General features: G+C 45.6%; 7 protein-coding genes across 7 annotated transcripts; 3 read left to right on the top strand and 4 right to left on the bottom strand.

Moving 5' to 3' along the window:
- Positions 1–500: 500 nt before the first annotated feature.
- GLAREA_10344 (uncharacterized protein) lies at positions 501–983 on the bottom strand (the record flags this gene model as incomplete). Its single annotated transcript, XM_008080394.1, has 3 exons — positions 501–605; positions 672–796; positions 923–983. The coding sequence occupies 3 exons, from the start codon at positions 981–983 to the stop codon at positions 501–503; spliced, it is 291 nt and encodes a 96-aa protein (XP_008078585.1).
- A 559-nt stretch (positions 984–1,542) lies between these two features.
- GLAREA_10343 (uncharacterized protein) lies at positions 1,543–2,207 on the bottom strand (the record flags this gene model as incomplete). The annotated part of the gene is made up of 2 exons (XM_008080393.1): positions 1,543–2,147; positions 2,201–2,207. 2 exons carry the CDS (start codon positions 2,205–2,207, stop codon positions 1,543–1,545), a joined length of 612 nt encoding a protein of 203 aa, XP_008078584.1.
- Positions 2,208–4,381: 2,174 nt separating this feature from the next.
- GLAREA_10342 (MFS general substrate transporter) lies at positions 4,382–6,263 on the top strand (the record flags this gene model as incomplete). The annotated part of the gene is made up of 5 exons (XM_008080392.1): positions 4,382–4,568; positions 4,621–4,899; positions 4,944–5,345; positions 5,438–5,851; positions 5,902–6,263. 5 exons carry the CDS (start codon positions 4,382–4,384, stop codon positions 6,261–6,263), a joined length of 1,644 nt encoding a protein of 547 aa, XP_008078583.1.
- Positions 6,264–6,821: 558 nt separating this feature from the next.
- Positions 6,822–9,248, top strand: GLAREA_10341 (Zn2/Cys6 DNA-binding protein; the record flags this gene model as incomplete). The annotated part of the gene is made up of 6 exons (XM_008080391.1): positions 6,822–6,931; positions 6,981–7,284; positions 7,363–7,582; positions 7,633–7,664; positions 7,712–9,103; positions 9,159–9,248. The coding sequence occupies 6 exons, from the start codon at positions 6,822–6,824 to the stop codon at positions 9,246–9,248; spliced, it is 2,148 nt and encodes a 715-aa protein (XP_008078582.1).
- Positions 9,249–9,426: 178 nt separating this feature from the next.
- Positions 9,427–10,260, bottom strand: GLAREA_10340 (NAD(P)-binding Rossmann-fold containing protein; the record flags this gene model as incomplete). Its single annotated transcript, XM_008080390.1, has 2 exons — positions 9,427–9,678; positions 9,727–10,260. 2 exons carry the CDS (start codon positions 10,258–10,260, stop codon positions 9,427–9,429), a joined length of 786 nt encoding a protein of 261 aa, XP_008078581.1.
- A 1,444-nt stretch (positions 10,261–11,704) lies between these two features.
- Positions 11,705–12,581, bottom strand: GLAREA_10339 (uncharacterized protein; the record flags this gene model as incomplete). Its single annotated transcript, XM_008080389.1, has 2 exons — positions 11,705–12,213; positions 12,281–12,581. 2 exons carry the CDS (start codon positions 12,579–12,581, stop codon positions 11,705–11,707), a joined length of 810 nt encoding a protein of 269 aa, XP_008078580.1.
- Positions 12,582–12,837: 256 nt separating this feature from the next.
- GLAREA_10338 (uncharacterized protein) lies at positions 12,838–13,191 on the top strand (the record flags this gene model as incomplete). Its single annotated transcript, XM_008080388.1, has 2 exons — positions 12,838–12,981; positions 13,135–13,191. 2 exons carry the CDS (start codon positions 12,838–12,840, stop codon positions 13,189–13,191), a joined length of 201 nt encoding a protein of 66 aa, XP_008078579.1.
- Between the last annotated feature and the right edge of the window lie 2,038 nt (positions 13,192–15,229).

Here is a 15,229-nt window from a genome sequence, read left to right as displayed (position 1 = left end):
GGTGTTGTTAGAAGGTGTTGTTAGAAGGTGCTGTTAGGAGGTGCTGAGGAGTACAAGCTATGCAAACCGCCACGCAACTTTTCTCTACAATTTCCCAACAGGATCTTTCACTTCTAGCAATTGATTGTGAAGATATAGACAGAGGTAGGTTCGGATGCAAAGCACTGATATAAAACCACGGCCGTGAAAAATGACCGCCAAATCAACACATAGTGATGAGCATGCCATAGCCGAGTATTGATGTGCACTGTATTTACACCCCTCGCATCTCAAACTTCGGGCACTTCATCTCAGGACCAACATAGCCAAGCGTCTCCGTCTGGTCGCTGCGAGTACGTATGGTGTATCGCATCCGTTGTCCAATGCTATCACTAGAAGCAACTTCTTCCACCATCGAGCCTGCCCTTCCAGCAACTCACACACCCCGACCTCAGAATTGGCACAAACAACCCCAATGCAAGAACGCCTGTATTCCACATATATACACCATGCCCAACCACTCAATTACTCCTCTTCCCACCCTTCGCCTTCCTCAACTCATCCATCTTCGCAACCCTCTTCTTAAACTCCACATACTGGCATTTCTCATAACTGTGTCGTTCCGTCTGTGCACCTATTAGCCCACACCCTTTTCCCTTCCCATATCCTGCGCCCCGAGGAGTGGTACATACCTCACATTTCCACGGCAAATAATAAGTCTCGAACCGACATCGATTAAGCGGGATCAACAGGTTCGCACAGCTATCGCGGTATTGAATTGGGAGTTTGGCTTCGGACATGGCTTCTCTTGTCGCGGCTATAAATCCATTAACATCTCTTCCACCAAATGAACCCACTTCCATCAATCACATCTTTCCCATCCCGTCGCATCACATCACAGAACAGAACGCACGGTGGAAAGGGGCGCAGATGGTGGACATACGTTTTGAGGCATCATCGCTGGTAAGGCCAACGGCCGATTTGAGGGAGGAAATGGCTGTCATGATGGGTAGATTGCGGCTTCAATTGCGGTGGTTGTAAGGTTGAGGTGTGAGGTCGGGTTTGGGAGCTCGATGGATCGGGGTTAGTGGGGATTATGTAAGCGATGGATAGGAGTGGAATATTTTGTTTCTGATATTTTGTATATGAATTTAGGTTCTTTAGTATTTTATTTAATGAGTCTTTCTTGTGACACTGTTGTTTTCGGGATTTTGAATTGTGGTGTTCGGTACTTGGTACCTGGTGCTGTTGGCGGATGGTCGATGGTGCTTTATTTCACGCCGATTAGTGTCTCTTATGTAGTGAATATTGTCTATCAAAATATACTTATGTACTGTAATCGGCCATAATAATTAGAAAGGGTTGAACGGGTGTGTGGACAGTGTGCATTGCTATCATCTATCATTCTATAAAAATATCCAGCCATCCATGTCTGGCACCATGGCTTGGGCTTGACAAGCTACCAATTCCCGATTGGTATATCAACCATCCCATAACGCCTCAACCGAAGCCCAGCAAAGACACAGCTCAATCAGAAAGTTCTACATACTCAACGACCTTCTCTTAAACCTCAATTCTCGAACCATCTGCCTGGAGCATCACTACTTTACCCGTCTCTTGCACCTTCTCGACCGCCTTGAGAAAATCATCAACCAATTTCTCCACACTATCCTGTAAGGTCGTCTTGATAAATGCCATCAACATCTTATTACTATTAACCACAAGCTTCATATTAACCATCAGCCCTTCATCTCCCTGCTCAATCTTCCACGTAGTAACACTATTCACACCCATCGGCGCATGCGTAAGTATCATGCCGCCATCCTCAAGATGCTGAAAACTACTCTCGTAGCTCAATTCGGAGGGCACAAATGCCTTGGTCCAGCCGCCTCGCCAGGTCGCTCCAGTTGTTCCTTCGGGTGGCGCGGAGTTCTCAATGACGCTTAAGACGGATAGAGCTTCGAGTTCGGCGGTGGATGAGGGTTTGAGGTCCGCAGGGACGGATTTGTAGAATGCGACGGGTGAGGAAACGGGTTTGTAGGATTTAATTAGCGGGTTGAGCGCGATGATGGTTTTGAAGTCGTGGAGGAGGGCTAGAGCGGATGCTTTGCTGACTGCTGGAGCGAGCGGACGGATGACATTTACTGTCGTCGAGGTATTAAGGTAGGCTATTGTAGCTGTTAGTAAAGGAGGGGGACTTGGAATGGCAGGTATCACCTACAAGTCATCTTTGCGTCTCTATATCTTGGTCTGTGGATGATCAGTGAGCGATTGGGAATGTTGGCAGATATGTCGTGGGTCTTGAGGATGATGACAGATGGCTAATGAACGTAAGAAGCGTGAATGAAAGATGTCAGAAAAGTAGAAGTAGTGAAGTTCTTGATGATGCTGATATGTCGAATGACACGAGATGAATCCTGCTACACAGATGAAACTTCGACAGGTATTGGTATGACTTGCAGACTTCTCAAGTAGTACGACTCCCTTCGAAGGATATAGGATTCACAGTTTCCTATTTCCTAGTTCGGTAAATCTAAAGAGAGACACAAACAGTATGTTGTTCGCCTACCTGTCAGGTTGGCTGTTCAGTGAAACAACTTTCTGGGTGACTGCGCACGTCTTACCTGCAGCGGATGAAATGAACCAAAGGCAGTAAATTATTGAAATGTTTGACAGCACGAAGAATCCAGTAGTCAGTCTCTTTTCGATTCAGGGTCAGGGCCGATTGCAAGCAACGCGCCTGGAGCGTGAGAACCTAGCAAGTCCTGTCTTGGTTGAAGTTGGGCGGTGGCATCACGATTTACCCCACGGGCTTTCCGCGACCCCAAACCCTCGGCTTGAGCCTGGTTTTCATAACTTTGATAAATCCTTCGTAAATCCGTGCATAAATTTCGCCTTACACACATCTGATCAGCACGTGAGAAAATGGTAACATTTCCAACTTCTCAAGTTCGGTGCCACTTTTTCCAACAGACCATTCCCCACCAAGCAAACAGACCGATAATCAATTCGAGATCCTAGACAAACTCGGTATGGAGGGGCCGCATTGTCTAACATTCGGACCGTTTGCTATGCATCCTTTACGGGCGTCAGAGCTGATTATTTACGGAAGAATTGAGACCGAGTCGATTTGCAGTCATGGTCCGCCGAAAAGTTGCTATGTTGAAGACCTCTTTGGCTACATAGATAGCAATTGTTGAGCGGTATAGGAGTCACGGTGCTGCTGTATCGCGTTCTCAAGTGAGAAACGCCTGTTTTTATCTCTTCATTTATTTCCGGGTTTCTTGTGTTCTTTGACTTTCTTTGGTTTCCCATCAGACGATGGAGCTGCCTGCAATGTTGCGTTTTGATTGCGATCAATTTCTGCGGAGATTGTAATATATCTCAAATGCTAGCTCTTCAGATTCACGATTCTTACAGCTCAAACCAGTCTTCGGTTTGCACACCGCGCTGTCACTTCGTATTGGATTTCATCGCCGAAGATGCTAGACTCGATCTCATACTTGGAGCCCCATGCCTATCCCCACCCTTCCCCGAGGGGGAGGGTTTGCAGCGGGTGGCTTGTCAGTGGGGGGGGGGGAGGGGAGGATATAGCGCCTCATATGTCATGTACAACAGAGCTGTCACGAGGCATTGTTGAAGATCCAAACTGAAAGTAGAAGGATTTTAATCATATCTTTCTCTCATTTTGTTGCAGCATCAGAGCGCATGAGAGGGCTATGTGAGTGAGGCAGCAAGAACCATACTTACTGTGAGAGTCGCCTCCCGTCTGGGGATGGCAATGAAATAATTCACGAGCTAGTGTCGTGACAGTTGAAGCTCGAATTTCTCCAGTGCCCCACCCGTATCTCTTGCCCGCTGACGCTTGTCTCGTACAAGCAACGCCCCAAGGTGCCCTCAAGATGGAATCTTTAAGTTCCACGCGGTTGTGACGATAGCCAAGAAGATTGCCTCAAGGAGTATAATCTCATTGACTAGGCCTCCCTATCAAAGCGCTAGCAATCTGACGGAAACTTGGCAGAATACTTCGAAAAACGTGGAGCCTACTGTCGCTTAAACCTCCCGTCCACTCCTGCGAATGCCCTCAAAAAGATCGGCATCCACTAAATCCCTTGCGCTTCCCCTTGCGGGTTCAAACTTGGAGGATGGAGTCTCCGCAGTTGAAGCTTTCAGTCCCGCTTAGCCGTTGTTGCGGAGAGATTTACTGGATCTTGTTTGGTTCTTCTCGAACATCTCATGTTGGCTATTCACGTAACCACTGTTTTGGTTCCAGTCATTCGGTCCTACTTGATTGCCGTTCTCTTTGAGGGGAAGCATATAATGGAGGCGTCCCCAATGCCAATTAATCCTCATCCAGAGATCCTTTCTTGCGTATTCTTCTTTCACTAAGCAAATCCTCGAAATGTATACCGTAGGCAACGTCTACGTGATCGCGGCTGTGGCCGTGGTCGGTGGAGCGCTGTTTGGTTTCGATATCTCATCGATGTCCGCCATCATCTCTACCGAGCCATATCTCTGCTACTTCAACCAAGGTCCATTGTATCTCGAGACTGATGGAAAATGTTCAGGTCCATCTGCTGATGTTCAAGGTACGCTATAATGCTCCACAGCTCCCAAGTATCTAACTCATATTTTATGCAGGTGGTATCACAGCAGCCATGCCAGGAGGTTCATGGCTAGGAGCGTTGATCTCCGGTTACGTTTCTGACATCCTTGGACGTAAGAGAGCTATTCAAATTGGAGCAATCATCTGGTGTGTCGGATCAATCATTGTCTGCGCCTCAAATGGAATCGCAATGTTGATTGTCGGTCGAATCATCAATGGTTTCTCAGTCGGTATATGTTCTGCTCAGGTACCAGTTTACATTACGGAGATCGCTCCACCAAGTAAACGAGGAAGACTTGTAGGATGTCAGCAATGTAAGTCTATCCACACACACAATGATTTAGACTGACAATATTAGGGGCTATCACCTGGGGTATTCTGATCATGTTCTACATCTCTTATGGTTGCTCTTCCATAAGCGGAACTGCAGCATTCCGCGTTCCTTGGGGTCTTCAAATGCTTCCCGCAATCTTCCTTTTTGGAGCCATGCTATTCCTTCCAGAGTCTCCACGTTGGCTCGCAAAGAAGGATCGATGGGAGGAATGCCAAATGGTTTTGGCTTTGACTCATGCGAAGGGTGACCAGGACTCGCCATTTGTCCACAAGGAGATGGCCGAGATTCGTGAGGTCGTCGAATTCGAAAGAGCTAATGCGGATGTTACATATCTTGAGCTCTTGAGCCCAAAGATGATTAACAGGACTCACATTGGTATCTTCACGCAGATATGGTCACAATTGACAGGAATGAACGTAATGATGTGTAAGTTATGGGCTTTTATCTTTTTTCACCTTCATCCTACTTGACTGGGGTAGAATCACTGCTGTTTTAATGATCAAAGCTAACGACACTAGACTACATTACCTACATCTTCACAATGGCTGGTCTTGGTGACAGCGTCCTCCTTCCATCTTCCATTCAATACATCATCAACGTGGTCATGACAATTCCTGCTCTTCTCTTCGTTGACAAGTGGGGACGTCGCCCAACCCTCCTCGTCGGAGCCGCCCTAATGATGATCTGGCTCTTCACAAACGCCGGTTTACTCGCTACCTACGGTACTGTTCCCGCACCAGGAGAATTTGCTAGCGAGGCAGAATCCATCAAGATCACGGGTGCACCAAGCAAAGCAGTTATAGCTTGCACGTATTTATTTGTGGCTTCATACGCACCAACGTGGGGCCCTGTTTCGTGGATCTACCCATCAGAGCTTTACCCTCTCCGTGTACGAGGAAAGGCTGTCGCACTTGCAACGTCCGCAAATTGGGGTAAGTGGTCTCATTATCCGCTCTCGTCCCTTCGTATTAACAACTCATAGCGTTCAACTTTGCACTCGCCTACTTCGTTCCTCCTGCCTTCGCCAACATCCGCTGGGAAGTTTACATCCTATTTGGCGTTTTCTGCGTTGCCATGTTCCTCCACGTCTTTTTCCTATTCCCAGAAACATCCCAGAAGCCTCTTGAAGAGGTTGACGCAATCTTCGATGATACTACCCCAGGAAGTATCAGATTCCTTGGAACTCCAGCTTGGAAGACTAAGGTACAGACTTATACTGCTAAGATGGAGAGAGGGGAAATGGATCCTGAGGAGAAATTTGCGAAAAATGAACTGGAGCACAAAGAGGTGGGAGGAGAGGGGGAAAAGAGGGTTAGTGATGCTACTAAGGTTGAGGCTGTTTGAGTGATACGTGACTCATTTTGTAGTAGACTAGCATAGTATTATAGTGAGAAATATCTTGAACTAGAGAATTGAGTTCTCTGGTTTCAAAGCATAAATTGTTCGATATTTCTTTCAACCGAGACTTTCATAATCCAAGTGAAAGTCAAACGTCGACAATGATTGTATTTCCGTGGATGAAATTTCTCTTATGTTCATGTCTCCATGTCAGTCATGATTCCATGGTTCAAGACATAAAATAATTGCAATCCTATCTGCAGGCCCCGACTCTGGCTTTACTAACACCCGTGAAAGTAGAAAAGTAGGTATAAGAGGAAGCTGGGCTGGTCCTTTCGGGTATGCGTATAAGAGTCCTACCATCCCATTGGTCGAATCAAAAAGCGGGGCAACGTTTTCGCTTCTTAAATCCGACCAGTCCCTCGGGAAGTGCTACAAGTCGCAACTGGAGTCAGCACATCCCGGATGCATTTCCTTCATTAATAACCCAAAACCCGCAGATTCTCTCCATGCCGTACAATTCCTCCTCCCCGTCCAAACTATCCCCTTGACACATTTCTGAAAATGGAAGATGAGCGACATGTCACAGGCAAACGTGTCGCTTCTCGGGGAAATGGACAGAGACTAACGCGCCGACGAATCCCTCTCTCATGTGTATCCTGTCGAACTCGGAAGTGCGTCTTCTCAAACTAATAATATCTCATAGTAACTCATGTATTCTAGATTAAAATGTAACCGCGAAAAGCCCTGTCAAAACTGCGTGGTACGCGGTGAGACGGACGCTTCCTCGTGCACGTATGCGGAAAAGGTGCCGAAGAAGAATGTTAGTACGACGAGGCGTTCGGAGGCGGAGACGATGAGGAAAAGGATCAATCGGCTTGAGAATTCGATTTTGTCGATGATTGAGCCGAGGGAGGAGAGTGAGGGGAGTCCTGGGGGAGAGGTTTGTGGGTTGGCGAGGCAGGCGGGGGGACAGAAGATTTCGGTTGATACGAGGAGTACGCATTGGGATGCTATTTTGAATGAGGTGTGTGGAATCCTGTTTTGTTGAGTTTGAGGAGAAGGAAAATGTTAAGGGAGCTCATGGATTGCTAATGGATTGTAGTTGGGGGCCATGAAAGATGCTTGGAGTGCGGAGAATGATCGTATTGATTATACCGATATGAATAACCAAAAGTTTAGAACTCAGAAGTTGGGGCTTCTAAGTGGTCTTGGTGAGCTGCCAGATCATGAAACGATTTTGAGTACTTTACCTTTTCCCGAGGCTGGACGAAAACTGGTTGCGAGGTTTTTCTCATCTTACAATCCTGCGAATCCGGCACAATGTGAGTCAACTGGTCTGTCTGCAAACGTCGGCTGGCTAATTGATGTGCAGTTGCATTTCACAGGCCGACATTTTTGAAGCAGGTAAGATTCCGAAGCAGCCACGTCTATTAGAGACTAATCATGTTAAGTCCGAGAAACATTGGGAAGATCCGCTGCAAACCAAAATTATCTGGATTGGACTTCTCTATGGTGTACTGTGTCACGCAATGCAATCTTATGGCCCAAGTAATGATGTCCCAGAAGAATATGTCAAAAACTACTTGGAGTTAGCAGATTTGTATCGAATCCGTTGTGCTCAATGTATTACCATTGCCGACATCACCAAGCCTGTAGACTTCATGATTGAAGCTTTACTACTTTACGCAATGTCGGAGTACTCGAATCAAAGTGACGGTGATATGGGTACCTGGCTGATATCTGGTACTGTGGTACGCTTAGCATTTCAACAAGGCTATCATCGTGACCCTTCCGAACACTCTGGTATATCCGCGTTTCAAGGCGAAATGAGGAGGCGTCTTTGGCACCTTGTAGAATCCCACGATCTTATCTTTTCCGCTCTTGTGGGGCTTCCAACGGCCGTCAAAACTATCGAATACGATACACTTCCCATAAGCAATCTTTACGAAGAGGAGCTATACGAAGAGATGCTCATGTTACCACCGTCACGACCACTGAGCGAGCTCACACCTGTCAGCTACCAAATAGTCAAATTTAGAATCATGAACGGCTATGCGCAGGTATTAGAATTCCTGCACACACTTCGACCACAACCCTACGAAGATGTTCTGAGACTGGATCACGTATTAAAACAAGGAAGAGACGAAATACCGGAACATCTCCAGCTCCGAACTTTGGAGGATATGAGATTAGACCCTCCATTTCGAGTCATGGAGAAATACATCTTACAGCACTTTTTCCATAAATCGACCTGCGTCCTCCACCGCAAGTTCTGGGACGTTCAGTCTACGAGTGCAAATGACAGCACGATTTACTATTCTCGACGGGCTTGCGTCTCATCAGCGTTGGTGATACTACAACAACAGATCTCCCTACATCGAGCATGCCAACCACACGGTCCGTTATCTTCAATGAAATGGTTTCAATTCACAATTTTCAATCATGATTTCTTACTCGCAGCTATGATTTTATCACTTGATATCATGCATATGCGTCGCGGAACAGAATCATCGGTCTCAGAATGCGGGATAACGGAGAATGAAAAGATGGACTTACTAGCTGGATCGAGAGAACTATGGGCTAATGTTGTTGATGAATGTCGAGATGCTCGGCGATCGGTTCGAATACTTGACGCAGTGATCAAAAAAGTCAATGATCAGATCACGCCTAAGAAAGCGATGGATATCAGGACACTTACAACGTCAACATATCCTCCACCCACCAGTTTTGCTGGACCGACGGTTGACCCTACTTTAGATATCCAAGGTTATGAATTTGGAACACAAGATAATCTGTCGGATGTTCTGGGTTCCGATCTCAGCATTCCGAAAAATTTCAATTGGGTATGTACAGTTCGTGTAGGTTGATCCTGAGGGACTTTTGTTGATGATGTAATAGGATGCCTGGGATCATTTTATTTTGACGCAGCCGCAACAAGTTGGAGTGATAGTCTCGCCAGAATTCCAGATTCCCATGCAACCGATGTGAACAGAGGTAAGTGGGTATTCATAACGGCTTTAATCTATTTGGATTACTGACACATAAATAGAACAGTTGAGTTAAATAATAATCTGCTTTCCAGAATTCCGAGTCTTGGTTCAATTAGAAACCTGCACTCGCCAGCATCTTCAATCGAAGAGATCCATCTTGACTATCCATAAGTCAATCAACCACGATTTCCCATCCTGTCAAGCATAGGTTGAAAAGCTCCTCTCCAAGCGTTAACGCCCATTTCCGCAAAACCAACCGCAATCTCCTTCCTCTCTCCAGATTCAATCTTGGCAATAGCAGCATCCATGTACTCCTTCAACGGCATAGGTTTCATGGCCTTTTCCGGCCCTCCCTGCTTCTCAATCAATTTATCCCGGAATCCATTATTCAATGGCGTATCCACGTATGGAGGTGCCAATTCCAAGACCTGGAAACATAAACATCTCACTCAAAAAGAAGGTTGGGAAAGACTTACCTTCACCTGACTATCAGATAACTGCGACCTCAACGCCACACTAAAATTATGCACCCCCGCCTTCGTAGCAACATACACAGGATAATACTCTAGCGGTACATACGCCAAACCACTGGAACACGTCAAAAAGGTCGTCTCCCGCCCCAGTTTTTGGAGATACGGTATCACCGTATGCGCAACCACAATCGTCGCCGTTAGATTCGTGGTGATCTCATTCGAGATATTCTCTGGCGTTGTACTCTCTGGGTGATTGAAATCAATCAATCGCTGCAGTCCAGCCAAGATGTAAACTGCGTCAATGTCTGGATAGTTTTTCCAGATATCGGTGAGGGCCGCGGGGAGAGCAGCGATATTGGAGATATCTAACATTGCGGTTTCCAAGCCCGGGAGCTCATTTTGTAACGCTGAGAGATGCGAGACGCGGCGGCCGGTTGCTATTACTTTTTTGCCCTGCGCGTGGTAGTGTCGTGCGAACGCTTCGCCGATTCCGGATGTGGCGCCGAGAATTAGGATGGTGGATATTGAGGCGGACATAGTTGTGATGAGCTATTTATTATGAAATTTGCTCTATGAGTTGAATTGTGAGTGATTTGAGATAAAGAGGTCGTTGAATCGTGATATCCCCTTTCTCTTATACAAAACCCATCTCAACTCCTGCCCACGTCACGAATGGTGGCGACTAGACCCCTAGATCCCACTAGTTCACATCCTCCCATACTACTAAAGTATAATCCCTATCTCCGTGTCCACAACGCATAATATCCATTCCTAAAGCCTGACTCTGAGAGCAATACAAGTAATATCGTCCAGGTGTGGTAAATCCATGGGGTTATGATGGTTGCGAGTGCTGGGGTGTGAGGTTAAATCCGTGGGGTTAAGCGATTGAGGTACGGAATGCAGGTTCTACGGGAAGAATGGCTCTTGGCTGAACTGCAGGGTGATGAATACGTGGGGATGGGTATTGAGATGGGAAATTTCGTTTTGGTTTGAGGGGGGATTGTGTGAGTGTAATTAGGTTGGGGCAGATATTGTTACCTAGTTTAGATGCGCTACTGGTATTGCGGGTCACAAGATTATAATGTAGATGACGATGAAAACCCATTTAATTGTCATGGAGGAGAAGTTTTTTAAGGAGTGTTTATATGAGATGTATATGTATTCTATGTTTTGTCGAGGGAATGACGGGGGATGTCCCGTGACGAGAGCGATTGTTCGAGGATCAGAGGATAAGGCGAGGTGTCTACTATAGAGATGGAATCTTTTGACATTATGAATGGATTGGGAGCATGAGGGAGATATTGGTTATTCAGTCAATTAAACAAAGAAAATACCTGTTTGGAAAGGCCTATGTCAGATGAGATTTTCAATCAAAACAAGTCTGCCAAATGATTTTGTAAATTCTGTTTCTGATTTCAATATATAAGCACGTTTTATTCTTCTCTTGAGAACTCATAAGTGTCTCTGTATGTAAGAATTGTTCTAGCAGCTTGTTTGTATGAAATTGTGATAGTAAGATTGTATTTTGGAAAATGGTAGGATTTAGCTGGGAGTCTCGGAGTCATATGAGAGATTATGTATGTGAAGTAATGATAGGTTATCATTAGGACTTTACTAGAAGTCTCAACGGCTTCGAAACGTTCTTTCGCGGGTGTACTTGATGTTATCTAGATCACTCAAAAATAACGCGGAATAAGTTGAGTTGAGTTTCCACAAAATCATAATTAGGTTGCTGAGTGCGAGCATGGCTAGTTATTTAACTTGAATATTGTACATTGTACTTTGTCTTGCTGACCTGCCGGATCATGATTTAATTTTGAGTTTCAGACCTAATATGATATGAAGATCATAGTTCGTCTGAGGATCACATAATCCCAGTGCAGCTCTATATTTCTCCTGTTGGTAAATCACCTCATCCCAAAACACCAAACGCCATCTTTTATCGAAGGTCCATTCAAATGCAGAACCCATGAATCAGCCCTCATCCAGTCCCAGTAGTCCTCGTCGTACTCCCAGTCTGGATCCCAATCCTCTCCTCCTCCGGCACAAACCCAAACCCAAACTCATTCAACGCAACCAAAGTAAACTCATAAACCCTCGCAACATCCATTTCCAGATCCGAATCCTCTTCCATATCACCCCAACCACCCACCCCCGCACTCCCCTCCGCTTCACTTCCACTCACCTCACTTTCTTCCTCCTCCTCCTCTATCTCCCCCACCCTCCCCATATACTCCACAACACCCACCCTCGTCCCCTCCACCAGGCTCTTCACCCTCACCATATCCGTCCGACTCATCCCCCTCCCCTCAAACCCAAACCCGGGCAGTCTCTCCCCGCTTTCCCGATCAACGCCCCTGATCATACTCGCAAACACATGATCCAGTTTCCTTAGAAAGCGAAATGTAGCGAGAGGTGCCGGCGGAAAAGCGGTAATATACGTGATAAATAGTGATGCTATATTGATGAGATTGGGGATTTGTAGATTCGCTTCACATTCTCATTAATACCGAATTCCACCCCAAGAATTCAAAACAAAAGAAACTGAAAAACTCACGTGTCCCACTAAGCCACAAAACATCCACCACATCCCCCAAATCCTTACACACATCCTTCATATTCGTATACCCCCTCACCTCATCATTTTCCAGCTCCGGCTGGAATTTCTTCGCGTACCGTCGTGATATATGGAGTAACCTCGCTTCTACATACCTTCGCGCGGCGTCTTCTTTTTGGGATCCGGGTTTAAGGGGGTGTTGGCGGGGATGGGGGAGGTTTGAGGTGCTGGATGTGGAGGTAGTGGAGGGGGAGGGTGAGGGGAGGGAGGTGAGAAACCCACCGGCGTTTGAGGAGGTCATTTTGGCATTGGATGATGGAGAGATTCAATGGTTTAGATGGGAGGGGTTATGAGATGGGAGGTGTGGTGAGTAATATATATGGAGTGGTATGATGAATCGAGGTGAATCACATGATCATGACGCTTTCTCAACCTCAGGCATCAATAAATATATCGACAGTCAAAGCTTCATCCAAAAAATATACGAACGCCCATCACCACATCAATCGAATCCTCACCACACGATCCAAACACTATCCCACCCGAACCAAGCAACTATGGCACCAAAACAAAACTCTCTCCGCGTATCCCAGGGACGTGTCGTCGGAAAACAAGGCAGCAAGGGATATTTCGGGGAAGCGTATAGCGCGATTACAGCGCCAGAGAATGCGAGTGTTGTGAGGAGTGTGGCTATTTTCGGGGTGAGTTTGATTCTCTTTGTTTATTTGGCTTGTCGGGGGAAGACGGGGTAGCTATTGCAGAACGGAGAAAGAAGGAGATGGGTGGAGGATGGAAGAGATTGCGAAAGGAGAGGATGGATTGATTTGGGAGAAACTGGCTAACATACATCTCAGGTCGCAATAGCATTCTTCTCAAGTTCATGGAGCGAATTCCTCTTGCCACCTTTGTAAAAACATTCATCAATCAACCAGCAAACATCTCCTCCACGTACCCACGCAAACTTAAAACAACAGACGAGCATGCTAGTATGCGGATGTACAAAAAGATTTCAGAGGAAAGGAGGATTGTACGATAAATGGAGGCTTGGTGTAGGAATGTAGATGTACAGTAATAAGACAGCGTGGCTGGATCGGGTGGGAGCAATGAGATGGGTGGATGGGTAGCATAAAGTTGGCGTTCATAATGATATACTAGTCGATGGCAATTCTCAACTTCAAACCCTCATCTCTATTTGCGAACATCACCGTGTTGGTTTTGGTGGGAGAGGATGACTATGGTGTGTTCTACAAGTGACTTCAGCTCGTGTAATACGCTATTTCTTGGATCTTCGGTTACTCATGTCTGCCCTGGATAATCTCCTTTATCATAGATATAGAGCTATAGATCTACTCATTCTTTCATAATTGATCTAGGAGATTGTCCTTACGTTCTTTTCGTAATAACTATGTCTAAAGTCTTACAGAAGTGTGGTTTCCTTCTGTTTTAAAGACAGTTTTGCTGTACACAAGACATAGGGGGGGAAATATGTGTTCTGATACACCAGTTTAAGGAATATGAATACCAATGACACAGCTGTAATCAGATTGCTTAACATACATAACACTATACAAAAGGTACCGGAAATCGTGGGTGTAAGGATTGTTCCCTTTCCCACAAAGCAATCTACAATGCTTTCTTATTTCCGCAGATAGAAGCAGATTGATTCTACGTCCCAACCCGTACTATTCTCGCTATATCATATTAAAAAATTGTAGTCTGGTATACAAAACCTAACCACCAATCACCTTTAAATCCACAGTCCTGAGATCAAGATAAAACCTACGCGACATGGCCTTACTCTGATGCCTTTTTGAGTTCATTACCTTGACCACTCAATAATAAGACAGAAAGAGAAAGAGAAAGAACAAATACCTCGGAAACAGTGACTTATCTCCACTTAAACCCCCTTCGACTGCTAAGAGGATCTTTGCCCTAAACCACCTCAGCTCGGTGACAATTGCATAAATTCTCAATAACAAAGTGTTTTAATACATGACATAGATATTATAAGGTCTCAAAATTCCCTAAGACGCAGGAATATGACAATATTAACAAAAGAAATGACAATGAAGGGACGAGGATTCGGGATGGGCATAGTCAAGTTTCGGAGTATATTGACCATTGGATTTGATCCTGGCTTTGACGTCTTGCGAGGTCTCCGTTGAATAGACTGTGCTTAAAGCAAAACAGATGGAAGGAGATGACGAATCAAAAGCAGACTCTTCAAGATCGATCAAAGAGTCGGGTATTAGTTCTTCTCTGCCATTGAAGCCTTAACTTTATGTGGGCATTTAGTTTATACCCTCGGAACGAGCTTCAAAAAAGAAAGTAAGCTATGAGAAACCTAATGGTTGTATGATCTAAAGCATGTAAAACATGTTACAATTTCGTAATTCATGGTGTATTTGGACTGTTGTTGAGTTCTTGAGCTATTCTAAGGGAGTGAGCAACAATGACCTTACTATCCGACGGAGTGTTTCACCTAAGAAAAGCTACTCAGAAGAAACATAGGTCAAAATGCTCCATGAACTCAGACTCTGCAGTCAAAATCAAAACCGCTGACAAAGTCAACAAACAAATCTCATACAGAGCAAAAGTGTAGCTTGATGAGATTCTCATCCCAAAGCCTTGATGAACAAACACTCAAAACAAGAGGCTCCTCTTCCCAGCCAAACACTATCTCCACAATAGACGCAAGACTGCATAACCAAAGCACCAGACCATTCCCTTACCTCCGACTTCGGAGACACCAAGTAAGCCGCCGCCATAAGCAGCGTCATAAACAGATACCCTTACCGAGTAGTCCATGGTACCACTACGTCTGGTACACGAGTCGGCCGACTTGTATGGGGACGTGAAAGATAGTGGGGGAATGAAATGGGAATAAGCAAATACGAGAACTATCTAACTGCCCGCTGATGTCAGAAGATAGGGAATGTATGCCTTGCC

Source organism: Glarea lozoyensis, assembly GCF_000409485.1.
Source record: "Glarea lozoyensis ATCC 20868 chromosome Unknown GLAREA13, whole genome shotgun sequence".
In the NCBI taxonomy this organism is placed as follows: Eukaryota; Fungi; Ascomycota; class Leotiomycetes; order Helotiales; family Helotiaceae; genus Glarea; species Glarea lozoyensis.
Note: the sequence above shows the minus strand (reverse complement) of the source record. Positions and strands in the feature narration are given on the sequence as shown.